A 16,291-nucleotide genomic window follows, 5' to 3' on the forward strand; every position below is an offset into this window, starting at 1 on the left:
CATGAAAAACTATTTTAGAATTATTGCTTGATTGCATTGAATTTATATATGAATTTGGGAACATTGAAAATTTTCCAATATTGAGTTCTCTCACTCATGGATATAATATGCCTCTGTTTATTTAGTTTTTCAAATGATTCTAAATTCACAATTTTACAGTTGTTTTTACCACAAATGGTCTTATGCATCTCTAGTTAAAGCTGTCTTAAATGCTTTCTAGCTTATGGAATCTTTAAAAATTATTGTTACTGCTTTCAGTAGTTTTGACTGTAGGATTGTATTTGATGTAGATCATCACTGTTTCGTCCAGCAAGCTTAAAAGTTCTTACCATTGCTGAACAGTAAGGGCATTCTTTTTATGTGTAACTTTATTGACATCAATCCAATCATTTTTATATTTATTAAAGTTTCATATGCAGATTGTTTATGAGTCCAATAGTTTGACAAGATATACATATGTAAACTGGAGTCTCTCTAACCTACTGCCATTCTCCACCTCTGAGACAAAACCACTTTCAACTCTTTTAACTGATGAGTTTAGGTTTCAGTGCCAAATGTCACATAGTATGCTTACTGATACTTCTTGATTTTTTTCACTCTTAGGCATTATTTATAGACATCCCAGTGGGGAGGATGAGGATGTAATGTTCTGTTACTCCTGACTTCTGCTACATATGCACATGTTATTCCTTATTACTCTTATATAATTATAATTTTGGATAGCTTAATAGTGCCCATGTTATTACTACTATGAGGTTATTATTCATAGCTGAGTTTGTAACACTCTTAATTTTGGTTATCTTGGTCCTTTCATGTGTATGTATAACCACCACTATGGGCAGGGTGCAGAACATTCCACAGCCACAGAGTCTCCCTTGTGCTAGCATGACAAATTGACACACATCCCCACCAAACCAAACCTCTGGCAAATGCCATTCTGTTTTATATATATATATAATTTTTATAATGTTGTACAAGTGGAGTGATATTTTGAGACTGGCTTTGTTCAGTCAACATGCCTTCGAGAGACAAAGCTGTACTCATATATAACTCATTTTTTTTTTTGTACTGCTGAATAGTATTTCCTCATGTAGAAAGGTTGTTAAACTCTTCCCTTTTATTAGACATTTTGATTCTTCCACTGTTTTGACTCAAAAAGAAACGTTTTAAAACATTTGTGCACAGATTTTGTATGGACAGAGTTTTCACTTCTTTGAGATAAGGGCCTGGAAGTATAATTTCTGGGTCATGTAATCTACTTCCTCTCCTAAAAGAAGTAAAAAGTGATTCCTTTTTTGGATGCTGGCCATACCAGTCTAAGTCCACATTGCACTTTGCAACTGGGCTAAATTTTACTAGCAACATCAATAAAGGTTTGGAATAGGAAATCATTTCAGGTGCTGATCTGGTTCCATCCCAAAATAGAGAAGGCCCTGGTGAACCCTCTTCCTTTTTCCAGCAAAGAGCAGGTCTTTGCTGAGGCAAGTACAGAAGGAGACCAACAATCAGTCACATCCTAGGGTCCTGGGCTTGTGTCTTTAGGACACAGACCATAACCACAGATCCTCTTGGGATATGTGAGTTTTGCCTGGTGCTTTTGAAAGAGGGGTCACCATGACTGGGGTGAGGGACCCAGGGGAGAAAGCAGAGACCCCAGGTAGGGAGGAAGCATTATTTCTGTGCTAGGCTTGTCCAGTCTCTCTGAAAATGTAAAATTCATAACTCGTACCTATGTTCTCTGCCTGAGTCCTATTTCATTGTCTAGAAACAGGAACTACAAGAATCCGGAAGCAGATGACTTCTCACAGACATTTCACCCCATCATAGGCACTTCCTTTTATATCATGGTAGGTGGAGCTTTTCTCTTCTCCACAGAGCACAGAAATTCAAGTTCTCCCAACTGACACATTTGGACAGAGCAGCTCTGCAGACCTCCACAATGCCATTCTCAGCCTGCTACTTCCGTCCTCCTCCTTCTTGCCTGTTGCTTACTCTACTGCTGGGACTCAGAGGTGAGCATTGCTTAGAATAGAATCCCTTCTCCCTGTCCCCTGGACTTTCCCCCTGTCCCTGGGCTCTTAGGGTCTCCATGTACACATGGGTATGCTACCCGAGGCAGTCACATAAGGCCAAGGGCTGGGCCTTATCTGAGAGCATGAAATCAGGAATCTGAGTTTTCTCTGTAGATCCATCGTCTGCAGCTGGTTACCAGAGGCTTCCAAACAGAGGATGTTTCAAACACTGACAGCTTTATGCATATTTTCTTGACTAACCCTCACAACATCCCTGTGTGATAACTATTACTTCAATTGTAAAAGGGGAAATTGAGGCACAGAGGAACTTGTCCAGTGTCACCTATCTAAAGCCGTGGAGCACAGGATTCAAATCCAGGCTATCCAGCTTCAGAGTTGATTCTTTGAATAATGTTGCGCTGCTCAGCTTCTCAGAAGAGGCCAATTGCAGAAATATCAGAAAATACCAAGAAGCAAACAATATATTTGTCATCATCCATCCTGCCACTCGGAGAAGAGTTCAAATTTTGCAGTATATTGCATGGGTCCTATGCAATACCGTTTTTACTGAGACTTTAATATGTGTTATAATTTCTTTTAATGCTCAAAACAGCTTGTACATTAGATTGCTAGGGTACTTTTTAATACATGTTTGTGGGTGAATGTGTTTATGTGTGTGTGTGTGCGTGTATGTACAAGGAAGTGTTCCCAGACACGTGGGATTTCAAGAAGACTTCTTCTGTTCTTCCCCTTAAAACATTTTTCAATCTACATGAAATGATATGGACAAGGTTCAATTTTTGAGGTCTTTAGCAACATCTTTCCTTTTCTACTTCTCTATAAATTTACCTCTTACCCTCACCCAAATTCTTAAGAAAACTTTTCCCTTGGTTAAAGAGTAGAATTTTCTGCATTGTTATCTTAAGTCTCTGCTTCCATGCTAGATAGAAGTGAGGAGGAAAGGAGGGATAAAGACACAAGAATCTTGCCTATGTCACCTGTATATTCATATCTATATCTATAATTATAACCACATCCATATCTATAATATATATACATACATACATACATACAGATATATATAAAATCTAATGCTATCTGAAGCTTCCATGCCTCAGGAAATCTAATGAGTAATAACTATTCATTTTATTGACCACTCAGCATGTGCCAGACAATGTTGGAAATGCCCACAGCATTTACTCATGTGATCGTTATATCCAAGCTAGACCCCCTTGTCAACCCCTACCTTACAGATAAGAAAACTGAGCAAGGAAAGTTCAAGGTCACTCAGTGGGACCTGATAAAGTATGATGTGAACTCAAGCAACCTGGTGGTTGAGCTCATGAGTTTAACCACAGCTCTTCTTGATACTTGTCCTTCTTCCATCCCATGATATTTCTGCAGCTTCTGCCAATGGGTGTGGAGAAGTATGGAGTGTGGGAAAGAGGGTTTGTGGTTTTCTTCTCCTGGGCTCTTCTTCTTCCTGCATAAATGCAAATTTCTTTTGTTTTTCATAAACTGACCTACATGGACAACTCAACTTCTGATATACTAATAATTTCCAGAGAAAAGCCCACTTAAAACAGAATTTAGTGTCTCATGGAGATGTCACAATGGGCAATTCAAACAACATGCATATATTTTTTGGATACTTTCTGTATTGCAGGAAGGAACTTGGGGTACTTTGGTCAATAAAAGAGACTAAGTAGTTGTGCTCATGGATATTTAGCTTAGTGGAAGAAATGACAATAAACAATAGACTTATACTTAATTAAATAACGTAGTATATTAGAAAGTGATAAGTGTTTTAAAAAAGAGTAGCTAGATAACAAATTGGGAGAATATGTTGGGTGCAATGTATTTCAAACCTGATAATCTTGGGTGGCCATCTCTGAGAAGGGGAAATGTGAGCAAAGTTGAAAAGAAAATTCTGAACTGAGCCATGTGGTTATCTGGGGGAGGAGACTTCCTGACAGGGAGCCGCATGTACAAAAGTCCTGAGAGTAAAATCATCCTCCTGTGTTGAAGGATTTTGTTTTGCTATGAGTGAAATGGTTGCCATTGCAGTTTTTTCTTTTAATATTTCGTTAAGTTTATTGGACACAAATTTTGCCAGGAGCATGCCCTGTTTTATTTATATTTTTTAGGGTAGTTTTATTTCAAGTTTTTAAAGGATCTCCATACTGGTCTCCGTAGTGACCGTGTAAATTTATATTCCCAGACACAGATGTGAAGAACAGACTTTTGTATTCAGTGGGAGAAGGCGAGGGTGGGATGATTTGAGAGAATAGCGTTGAAACATGTACATTGCCATACGTAAAACAGATGAACAGTGCAAATTCAATACATGAAATAGGGGACCCAAAGCTGGTGCTCTGGGACAACCCAGAGGGATAGGGTGAGGAGGGAGGTGGGAGGGGGGTTCAGGATTGGGGGAACACATGTAAACTTGTGGCCAAATCATGTTGATATAAGGCAAGCACCATCACAATATTGTAAAGTAATTATCCTCCAATTAAAATAAATACAATATTTTAAAATTTTATATTTCCACCAAGAGTGTTCCCCTTTTCCCACATCCTCTCCAGCATTCATTGTTTATAGATTTTTTGATGATGGCCAACTTGATTGGGATGAGGTCGTTTTGACTTGCATTGTAGTTTTGACTTGCATTTATTTAATAATAAGCAATGTTGGGGATTTTTTATGTGTTTATTAACCATCTTGTATGTCTTCTTTGGAGAAATGTCTCTTTTTATGATATTGAGGTGCATGAGCTGCTTGTAGATTCTGGAGATTAATCCTTTGTCAGTTGCTTCATTTGCAATTATTTTTTCCCATTCTGAGGATTGTCTTTTCATCTTGTTTATGGTTACATTTGCTGTGCAAAAGCTTTTAAGTTTAATTAGTTCCCTTAGGTCCCATTTATTTATTTTTGTTTTTGTTTCCATTACTCTAGGAGGTGGGTCATAGAGGATCTTGCTGTGATTGATGTCAAAGACTGTACTGCCTATGTTTTCCTCTAAGAGTTTTATAGTTTCTCATCTTACATTTATGTTTTTAATCTGTTGTGAGTTTATCTTTGTATATGGTATTAGGAAGTGTTCTAATTTCATTCTTTTAAATGTAGCTGTCCAGTTTTTGCAGCACCACTTATTGAAGAGACTATCTTTTCTCCATTGTATATTCTTGCCTCCTTCATCAAACGTAAGGTGTATGTAGGTGTGTGGGTTTACCTTTGGACTTTCTATCTTGTTCCATTGGTCTATATTTCTGTTTTTGTGTCAGAACCATACTGTCTTGATGATGAGCTTTGTAATACAGTCTGAAGTCAGGAAGCTCCATTATTCTTTCTCAAGATTACTTTGGCTATTCAGGGTATTTGTATTTTTATATGAATTGTGAATTTTTTTTCTAGTTCTATGAAAAAAAAAAAAGCCATTGGTAATTTGATAGGGATTTCATTGAATCTGAGATTGCTTTGGGTGGTATAGTCATTTTCACAATATTGGTTCTTCCAGTCCAAGAACAATATGAGCATCTATTTATATTGTCTTTGATTTCTTTCATCAGTGTCTTATAGTTTTCTGTATACAATTCTTATATCTCCTTAGGTAGGTGTATTCCTAGGTGTTTATTCTTCCTGTTTCAGCCCTCATAGTTTTGAAGAGAAGTGACATAATCTGACATGAGTTTTAATTTATTCTACTATTTGATTGAGGACAGACTATACGTAACATAGAAACAAGTAGCTGCTGCTGCTGAGTCGCTTCAGTCGTGTCTGACCCTGTGCTGCGACCCCATAGACCGCAGCCCACCAGGCTCCCCCATCCCTGGGATTCTCCAGGCAAGAACACTGGAGTGGGCTGCCATTTCCTTCTCTAATGCATGAACGTGAAAAGTGAAAGTGTAGTTGCTCAGTCATGTCCGACTCCCTGTGACCCCATGGACTGCAGCTCACCAGGCTCCTCCGTCCATGGCATTTTCCAGGCAAGAGTACTGAGAAACAAGTAGAGCATTTGAGATAATCACATTCATGCAAAAAAATGTAAAAGTGACTTGCACCTGGGCAGGAGCTAGTAGAGATAAGAGAAAGCAGTCAGATTCCAGATGCATGCTGATGAGGAGGCAACAGAATTTTCTGATGCATAGGATTTGAGGTATAAGAAAAAGGCTCCAAAGTTTTGAGACTTCTATATCTGTGTTTTGGTGAAAGTTTTCACTTTTGCCCCAGGTTCAAAGGATTTGTTAACAAAATAAGCTACTCATTGTACACAAATCCAGTAGTCATGTATGAATGTGAAAGATGGACTATAAAGAAAGCTGAGTGCCGAAGAATCTATGCTTTCGAACTTTGGTATTGGAGAAGACTCTTGAGAGTCCCTTGAACTGCAAGGAGACAAACCAGTCAATCCTAAAGGAAATCAGTCCTGAATATTCATTGGAAGGACTGATGCTGAAGTTGAAACTCCAATACTTTGGCCACCTGATGCAAAGAACTGACTCACTGGAAAAGACCCTGATGTTGGGAAAGATTGAAGGCAGGAGGAGAAGAGGGTGACAGAGGATGGGATGGTTAGATGGCATCACTGAGTCAATGGGCATGAATTTGAGCAAGCTCTGGGAGTTTGTGATAGACAGGGAAGCCTGGCATGCTGCAGTCCATGGAATCACAAAGAGTAGGACATGACTGAGTCACTGAATTGAACTGAAGTGAGTGGGTTACCAGCTCGCACTCCACAAAGATGAACCATACATTTTCTACCCAAGAAGTAGGGAAGAAACAAAAAAGAACACAGAATTTGTTTGTGGCACCAAAACAGTCTGCTCCTCTGATTTATACCCCTGAAATTAGACCCTTGCCTATTTAATAAATAGAACATTTCAGATAAAGAATATGTTTGTATTTCTCTGTATCTCCAGAAACTGGGTAGTTAAGGAGGCATTGAAATCAATCTGGTAAACTCATACCTGTAGTAAAATAATTGACCCCATGGCGACTCATGTCCCTTCAACTTGTAACTCATTGTCCAGATGTAGTCAGCCACCTGCAATTCTTTTCAAAACATGATTTTGGAATTTGCTGTTTCCTTGCTTGCTTGTCCCCATGGTTCTACCTTCCTATTCACTTGTAGTTTCCTCAAACGTATCAACATTTAAAATCACACATTTATCACTTCTTGGCCTTTTGGCTAAGATCAAGTGTAGAATCACACATTTTATTTTTCCCATTTAGTTCAGTTCAAAAGCTTTATTTGGGGCAATCACCACGTTTCAGATCTCATTTTTTTTTTTTTTTTTGCAGTAAAATATAAAAACCATAAAATTTCCCATTTTAACTACTTTTAAGGATACGAAGTGGCACTAAGGACTTCACAGTGTTGTCAAACCTTACCAGTACATATTTTCAGAACTTTTTCAACATCTGTAGCAGAAAATCTTTTCATTAAACTGTAACTCCCCATTTCTTTTCCCCTGCAACCACTGGAAACATCTATTCCACTTTTTCTCTGTGAATTTGCCTATTCTATGTACCATAAGTGAAATCATCTATTTGTCCTTTTTCATCTGGCTTATTTCACTGAGTGTGTTTTTAAGGTTCATCCATGCCATGATGTAGGTGTCAAATGCTTTGCTTTTCAGGGCTGAAATATTAAATATATATATATATATATATATATCTCACATTTAATGTATCTTTTCATCTATTGATGGAATTTGGGGCTATTTCCTTTATATTGAAATATAGTTGCTGTAAAATAATTTGTAAATTACAGGTGTAAAATATAATGATTCACAATTTTTAAAGGTTATACTCCATTTATCATTGTTACAAAATATTGATTGTATTCCTGGTGTAGTACAATATACCCTTGTAGCTTATTTCATATGTAATAATTTGCACCTCTTTATCCCTTAGCCTATATTTTCTTCTTCCTTTCTTTGCCCGCACTAGTTTGTCCTCTATATCTTTGAGTCAGTCTCTTTATTGTTATATTAACTAGTTTGTTGTTATTTTTTACTTTCCACATATAAGTTGTATCATACACTCTTTGTCTTTCTCTGTCTTACTTATTTCATTTAGCATAATGCCTTCCAAGTCCATCTATTTTGCTGCAAATGGCAAAATTTCATTTTTATGGCTAAGCAATATTACATTATAAATGGAAACCTGTATGCAGGTTCAGAAGCAGCAGTTAGAACAAGACATGGAACAACAGAATGGTTCAAAATTGGGAAAGGAGTACATCAAGACTATATATCATCACACGGTTTATTGAACTTATATGCAGAGTGAAGAGTGAAAGTGAAAATCACTCAGTCGAGTCCAAGTTTTTGCGACATCATGTGAAATGCCAGGTTGGATAAATCACAAGCTGGAATAAAGATTTCTGGAATCAAGACATGTCAATAACCTCAGAAAGTTAAGATGAACTAAAGAACCTCTTGATAAAGGCGAAAGAGGAGAATGAAAAAGCTGGCTTAAAAGTCAACATTCAAAAAACTAAGATCACGGCATCTGGTCCTGTCAGTTCATGGCAAATAGATGGGGGGGTGGGGAATGGAAACACTGACAGACTTTATTTTCTTGGGCTCCAAAATCACCATGGACTGTGACTGCAGCCATGAAATTAAAAGACACCTGCTCTTTGGAAGAAAAGCTATGACAAACCTCGACAGAGTGTTAAAAAGCAGAGATATCACTTTGCTGATAAAGATCCACATAGTCAAAGCTATGGTTTTTCCTATAGTCATGTACAGATGTGAGAGTTGGACCATAAAGAAGGCTGAGCACTGAAGAATCGATACTTTTGAACTTTGGTTCTGGGGAAGACTCTTGAGAGTCCTTTGGACAGCAAGGAGATCAAAGCTGTCAATCTTAAAGGAAATCAACACTGAATATTCACGGGAAGGACTGATGCTGAAGCTCCAATACTTTGGCCACCTGATGTGAAGAGTTGACTCTCTGAAAAAGCCCCTGATGCTGGGAAAGATTGAGGGCATGAGGAGAAGGAAGTAACAGAGGATGAGATGGTTGGATAACATCGCCAACTCAATGGACGTGAGTTTGAGCAAACTCTGGGAGATACTGGATGCGGTACATGGGGTCACAAAGAGTCAGACATGACTGAGCAACTGAACAACAAATATATTGCATTTTACACACACACACACACATTATATATACCCTTCATGGATCACAGCCTTGTCATGGCAAAGGGGCTTGCGTAACTCAACAGTGTTATGAGCCAATCCATGCAGGGCCACCCAAGACAGATGAGTCATAGTGAAGAGTTCTGACAAAATGTGGTTCACTGGAGGAGGCAAACCACTGCAGGATTCTTGCTGTAATACCCCATGAGCAGTATGAAAAAGCAAAAATATATGAAACCAGAAGATGAGTCCCACAGGTCAAAAGCAGTCCAATTCACTTCACGACAAATAGATGGGGAAACAGTGGCTGACTTTATTTTTCTGGGCTCCAAAATCACTGCAGATGGTGATTGCAGCCATGAAATTAAAAGACACTTACTCCTTGGGGGTGGGATGTTTCGAAAGAACAGCATGTATATTATCTATAGTGAAACAGATCACCAGCCCAGGTGGGATGCATGAGACAAGTGCTCGGGCCTGGTGCACTGGGAAGACCCAGAGGAATCGGGTGGAGAGGGAGGTGGGAGGGGGGATCGGGGTGGGGAATACATGTAACTCCATGGCTGATTCATGACAATGTATGACAAAACCCACTGAAATATTATAAAGTAATTAGCCTCCAACTAATAAAAAATAAATAAATAAATAAACAAATAAATAAAAGACACTTACTCCTTGGAAGGAAAGTTATGACCAACCTAGATAGCATATTAAAAAGCAGAGACATTACTCTGTCAACAAAGGTCCGTCTAGTCAAGGCTATGGTTTTTCCAGTAGCCATGTGAGAGTTGGACTATAAAGAAAGCTGAGCACCAAAGAACTGATGCTTTTGAACTGTGGTGTTGGAGAAGACTCTTGAGAGTCACTTCGAGCCTCCATAACTATGAGCAATAAATTTCTGCTGTGAGCTGTTCAGTCTGAGGTGTTTCGTTCTGTGCATGTGTGCTCAGTCTGGTCTGACTCTTTTCGATCCCATGGTTTATAGCCCAGAAGGCTCCTCTGTCCATGGAATTTTACAGGCAAGAATACTGGGGATACTCTAGGGGATCTTCCCGAACCAGGGATCAAACCTGAGTCCTTTGCATCTCCTGCATTGGTAGGTGGATTCTTTACCACTGAATCACCTGGGAAGCCTTGTGACATTTTGTGATAACAGCCCAAATAGACTAAGACAGATTATAGCCCAAATATAAAAGAAATATATATGAGCCCATATTGGTATAAATAAATAATTTAATATATTAATAAATGGAGGAGAATTTTATTAACTAATTTTAATTGTAAAATTAAATTGTAAATTTAATTACAATGTGGTGATGTTTTGGCCATCCATCAACATGAATCGGCCACAGGTATACATATGTCCCCCTCATCCTGAACCCCGCCACCTCCCTCTCCAAAAGTTTTCTGTGCAGGAAAGTTCCAAGAAATTTATGTACAAATAGATACTTCAGTCTAAATAAGGGAAAATCAAGTTCACCACTCCTAAAGTATGGGCCACACTTGGTAACTGCCTTCCAAAGAGGACAGAAAGAAAAGAGGAAAAAAGGTAACTTCACGGTAGGGAATCTAACAAAAATAAGTTAGCCAGGTCATCAAGAGTTCATCACCAATCAAAAATCAATATCAATAGGCATAAATCATATAGATTTGATAAAAAATGGCACTTTTCCTCTGGGATCTTCTTCCCTAAAGCTCTTAACCCTAGTTTAATTATGAGCAATTCATCAGACAAATTATACTAATGTTAGAGAGATTTCCAATAATACATCTGAACAATATTCATTCAAAAACAAGGAAAATCAGAGGTGTCACAACTGACAATAACCTAAGGAGACATGACAAGTAAATGTGTACAGTATCCAGCATGGCATGTTGGAAAGGACAAGGACTTATGGAAAACTTAAGGAAGTTGGGTATAGGCTGAATGTTTGTGTCCCTTCAAAGTTCACATATTCAGATATGATCCCTGAGGTGATGGTGTTCAGAGGTGTGTCTTTGGGTAGGAATTAGGTCATGAGGGTAGAGCCCTTTCCCAGAATGTCACATTGTTGGAATCATGAAGCATGTAGATTTTTGCTTTCAATTATTAATAGTATTTAAGATTCCTCCACATTATGTCAAGGCTTGAGAGCTCATTTTATTCTAGTTCTGAATAATATTTTATTATCTGGGTTTATCCTTTTCTTTATCAGTTCACCTCCTGAAGGTCGTCAGGGTTGTTTTCAAGTTTTTGCAAGTATAAATAAAGCTGCTATGAACTTCAGGGAGAGTCTTTTCCAGGTCTCTTCCCAGTGGGTACCTCAAATATTCCTTGGATTGTAGATGGCATCCCCCTGTGTCTTCACACTGAAACCATGTACAAGCCCCTGTCCTTGTCTCTTGAGGTAAAATGTTGACTCAAGAGTTAATGACTGGGAAATGTGAAGGTGTAGAAACAAAGAATGGTTGTCAGGCTGGGGGACTGGTAAAAATGTAGACTAGGATTCTGCCACATAACAAAATCACTTAACTCCCAGTTCCCTGAAAGATGTAGATAAAGGCCTGACACACATTCCAAGTTGTTTTTACAGGAAGCAGACCCCCATCCAGATAAAAACTGTTGGCCACAAGAACATAGACCTTCAACTGATTGAAACCAAAAGGTTGATGCTGCTTGAAACATCACTGCGATGCCAACCAATCTAAGAAATGCCTGTGAGCTGGTCACACTCTGCTCCATGAACACTATAAAACTCCTCACTAACCTCTCCAGAGTGGGTCACATGGTCTTCAGAGCATTAGCCCATTGTGGATCCTTATGCCTGGCAAATCCATAAAATCTACTCTCTTCTAATTCACCCAAAACTCTGTCTCTGTGTTTCTATTTGGTGCCAGTGAACAGAGGCCAAGTTTTGGCAACAACACCATCTTCTTTCTGTGAATGACCACTAGGCTAAGTTGTGCCTAAACTCCTGATTTACATAAACTATGAAATAATGAACTTGTGTCTTTTAAGCCACTATATTTGTGGCAATATGTTATTCAGCAATAGAAAACAAATGCAATAAATTCGAGAAATCTGTCTAGAAAAAGTCCTCCATAGTTTTGTAGAACTCATCTCAAATACATTCTGTATGTATCTTCCATGAACTCAGTGACAATGATGGTTGTGTGATACCTAAGAACACATAGCAAGAGTATTAAATACTGAAGAATAAGATTCTGTTGGGTAAGATAGAGCACTGATTACTATGAAACATTGTGATAGTTAAGATTTTTTCCCATTATAATTCTCATCCATTTGGAAAGATATCAATTTCATTGAGAAAGCAAGTCTCAACATTTATTTTCACGAAAATGAACTTTCAGAAAATGGGAGATAGCTCTTTCTCCAGGTAACTCTCATAACATTGTATGCTGGTTATCAACACATTCTTAGATTGGGGCCTTGTCTCTGATCCCAGAACATAAAGAAAAATCTAACAAATTCTATTTGACATTTCCTGTTTAATTAAAATGTATTTGTCCTCATTGTAAGTTAAATTGTGTCTGCTGGGCTCCAGGCCATCCTCATATACTGATGCAGAAGGAAGATGCCATCCTTCTTCTTGTGCATTGCTCCCCTTCTATTGACCCACGTGGCAACCACATTTATAATTTGGTGCCAGTACATGTGGCTAAAAGGATGTGTAATGAGATCTCACCCTGATCTTAAGAGAATGTCAGAATATCTTGGGCCAAGACAAGGAACATGAGCAATGAGGTGGCATTTCCTACAGGAGCTTCAGGTAAAGAGTCCTGGGTTAACTAACTTGAGAGTTGTGTCGGTCAAGGCTGGAGATGCTCTAACCAGGACTACAATATGTCTTTTTTGCCCCCAGAAAGTACTTTCTAGTGGTTCAACTGCAACTGAGCCAGAATGATAACTAATCTATGGTTTCAATAGAAGACATTTCCCACAAGTATTCCAAGTAGAAAACACCATAACGAACAAAACAGGTTGACTCCATCTTCATCAATGATGTGTCACAGGAACTATGGCACCCAGTATTGTGTGAAGTGGGGCTTCCCTAGTAGCTCAGTTGGTAAAGAATCTGCCTGCAATGCAGGAGACCCGGGTTCAATTCCTGGGTTGGGAAGATCCACCGGAGAAGGGATAGGCTACCCACTCCAGTATTCTTGTCTGGAGAATTCCATGGACTGTATAGTCCATAGGGTCGCAAAGAGTCAGACACAACTGAGTCACTTTCACTTTCACTTTCTATTGTCTGAAGTTAATGAAAGGGCATCCTGATATGCCATATATCTGGTTCAGGCACTTATGTGTCCACAAATGGTGCTAATAATCTGATAAATTCCATACCCTTGTTGGCAAAAGTAAAAGTTTTAAAAATTCGCAATATGCTGTAAATCATTGTCACATACTGGATACTGTTCCCTTTCATTCACAAACAACCCTGTAGATTGGCATCCTGCTGATGGCCCTTCTGGGTATTCATACTAGGGTCCTTTGTCCAATACTGAATCAAGCCCTTCTGTGGTGGCCAAATCTAGTATATCCCAAATGTAAGACATTGGACATTCCAAACTGAAAATATTTGAGGTAGGAGCAAAGCAATTTCCAAAAAGTTGGAAAACTGAGACTTGGAAGGCTGATTAGTCATTCTGAGCTTTTGGAACAAATCTGGGCTCCAAAATGTGTGTTGTGTCTCTTATGACCTATTTCCCGACCCTGAATATCAGAAACAGATACTTGTAGCTGCATTTTAGCTTCTGGACTCAGGGTGAAATCTCAACATGGGTGAAATTTGCCCCCTGATTCCCAATATCAACTGAGCCAAAACAAGGGAATCCTTAAGCAAGAAGAATCACAATTCTATGCAGCAATTTCCAACTGGAATATGACTGGGGCCTGTGGCAGTACCTGCCACATCACCACCTGAGGCATCACCACCATTTAGTTAGAGACTTCATTCATTCCCCACATGGGAAGTTAGTGAATGAGTGTGTCCTCCTACTAAGGCCAGGAGTAGCTCTGGGGAATCATGAGACTGGAAGGAGAGGTCTCAAGTGTCACCCACTTACAGGTCATGTTTAGAAAAGCTCTCCAGGAGGGGTTAATTCACTCTCTCCTGTCCCCTGACCTTTTCTTGGTCTGCCCTGAGAATTCTACTCCAAGGTCTGCTCTTCTTTTATTCTCTGAGAATGAGTGTTTCCTTCCCTTTGCCATTCTCTGAATTAATATTGTGAAATACATTTAGATGACTGTGTTCTTCTTGAACATAAAGCCAGCAGAAGGAAGAAAATGAGTAGATTAGGGCAGATTAGAGCAGAGATAAAAACAATGCAAAATCGAAAGAAGGCATTAAGAGAGGAAAGGAGGGAAAGATATGATATACAGAAAACAATTAACAAAATGGCAATAGTAAGCCCTTCTCCAATAGTAACTATTTTAAGTGTAAATAGATTCAACTCCTCAATAAATAGACACAGATTGACTAAATAAGAAAAAGAAGCTGGGACCCAAGTACATTCTATCTGTAAGAGACTCATTTTAGATCTATGAACATACTTAAGCTGAGACTGAAAGAAAGGAAAATCATGTTCATGAAAATGGTAACCAAATGATAGCAGGAATCACTATACTGAGAGTAGATAAAATAGAATTTAAGTAAAAACCTGATACTAGAAACAAAAAGGATTACATAGTGATCAAACGATCACTATGTATCAATCAACCAGGCAGATATAGCTGATATTTGTATATCAAATGTCAGAGTTCTAAGTATAAGAATCAAACATTGTCATGACGGAAGGGAGAACTGGACTGAAATAAAATACAGGAATCCAGGCTGGAGAAAGGTGGATGAAGCCTCTTGCCAGCCCCTCTGGGCATCCTGGCAGGAAGGTCATATGTGAAAATACCTGCTATTTGCCTTGAGTGCAGACAGTTGTAGGCTAAGGACTCAGGATAAAAAGGGATGAAGGTGAAGAAAGGGAGGATACCCTGGGCTGGTGATAAAACTCTCAAGTACCCACCCCCAAATTCCATTTCTCCATCCCCTACATCCTCCTAAAGAAGCAGTCGAACTCCTGTCTCCAACTCCACGTACTCTTCAGGTTGAATGTTCTCTGTATTAACACTGGACTGCAGGAAACAGTAGACGCTATGCACGACTGTGCACCAAAGTCCCTTCCAAGAAGGCTTTAATCAAGACTGGCTCAGCTGGAAGTTATTCAAAGTCAATTTTAAAGACAGGCCAGAATTCTTTCCTGACTGGCTTAGCTGGGAAACAGGTGGATGCGGGTTCAAGATTCTCATTCTCCCTACCATTAGCTTTTTTTTTTTTTTTTTTTTCCGTTTACTTTTATTAGTTGGAGGCTAATTATTTTACAATATTGTAGTGGTTTTTGCCATACATTGACATGAATCAGCCATGGATTTACATGTGTTCCCCTTCCTGATCCCCCCTCCCACCTCCCTCCCCATCCCATCCTTTTGGGTCTTCCCAGTGAACCAGCCCTGAGCACTTGTCTCATGCATCCAACCTGGGCTGATGATCTGTTTCACACTTGATAATATATATGTTTCAATGTTATTCTCTCAGATCATCCCACTCTCACCTTCTCCCATAGAGTCCAAAAGTCTGTTCGATACATCTGTGTCTCTTTTTCTGTCTTGCATATAGGGTTATCATTACCATCTTTCTAAATTCCATATATATGCATTAGTATACTGTATTGGCGTTTATCTTTCTGGCTTACTTCACTCTGTATAATGGGCTCCAGTTTCATCCATCTCATTAGAACTGATTCAAATGTATTCTTTTTAATGACTGAGTAATATTCCATTGTGTATATGTACCATAGCTTTCTTATCCATTCGTCTGCTGATGGGCATCTAGGTTGCTTCCATGTCCTGACTACCATTAGTTTTGATCATTCTTTCTCCTTCGCTCCCCCTCCCCACCCCAACTTTTCACAGACTCTTGCTCTTTCTCCCTCTTTCCCCTCCATCCTAATCCCTTCTCCCCCTCCTTATCTCACCCTTTGTAGCGTTAGAGGTCTTTTTCCACAAGAGAGAGCTGCCGGCAAGCAGTTCAGCCCAGAGGAGGGAGGGGTTTTTTTGTGCTCTAACGTTG

General features: G+C 39.1%; 1 protein-coding gene and 1 pseudogene across 1 annotated transcript in view; both read left to right on the forward strand.

Moving 5' to 3' along the window:
* The first annotated feature begins 1,885 nt into the window (after positions 1-1,885).
* The window catches only part of LOC133044895 (tyrosine-protein phosphatase non-receptor type substrate 1-like), a 63,102-nt gene continuing 48,696 nt past the window's right edge, over positions 1,886-16,291 (forward strand). Inside the window, exon 1 of the mRNA XM_061126771.1 lies at positions 1,886-2,012. Coding sequence (XP_060982754.1) covers positions 1,940-2,012 — 73 coding nt within the window. The 5' untranslated portion in view covers positions 1,886-1,939. The remainder of the gene's footprint in view (positions 2,013-16,291) is intronic.
* On the forward strand, positions 7,185-7,345 carry LOC133045375 (U2 spliceosomal RNA; annotated as a pseudogene).

This window comes from Dama dama, chromosome 23 (genome assembly GCF_033118175.1).
Source record: "Dama dama isolate Ldn47 chromosome 23, ASM3311817v1, whole genome shotgun sequence".
NCBI classification, from domain to species: Eukaryota; Metazoa; Chordata; class Mammalia; order Artiodactyla; family Cervidae; genus Dama; species Dama dama.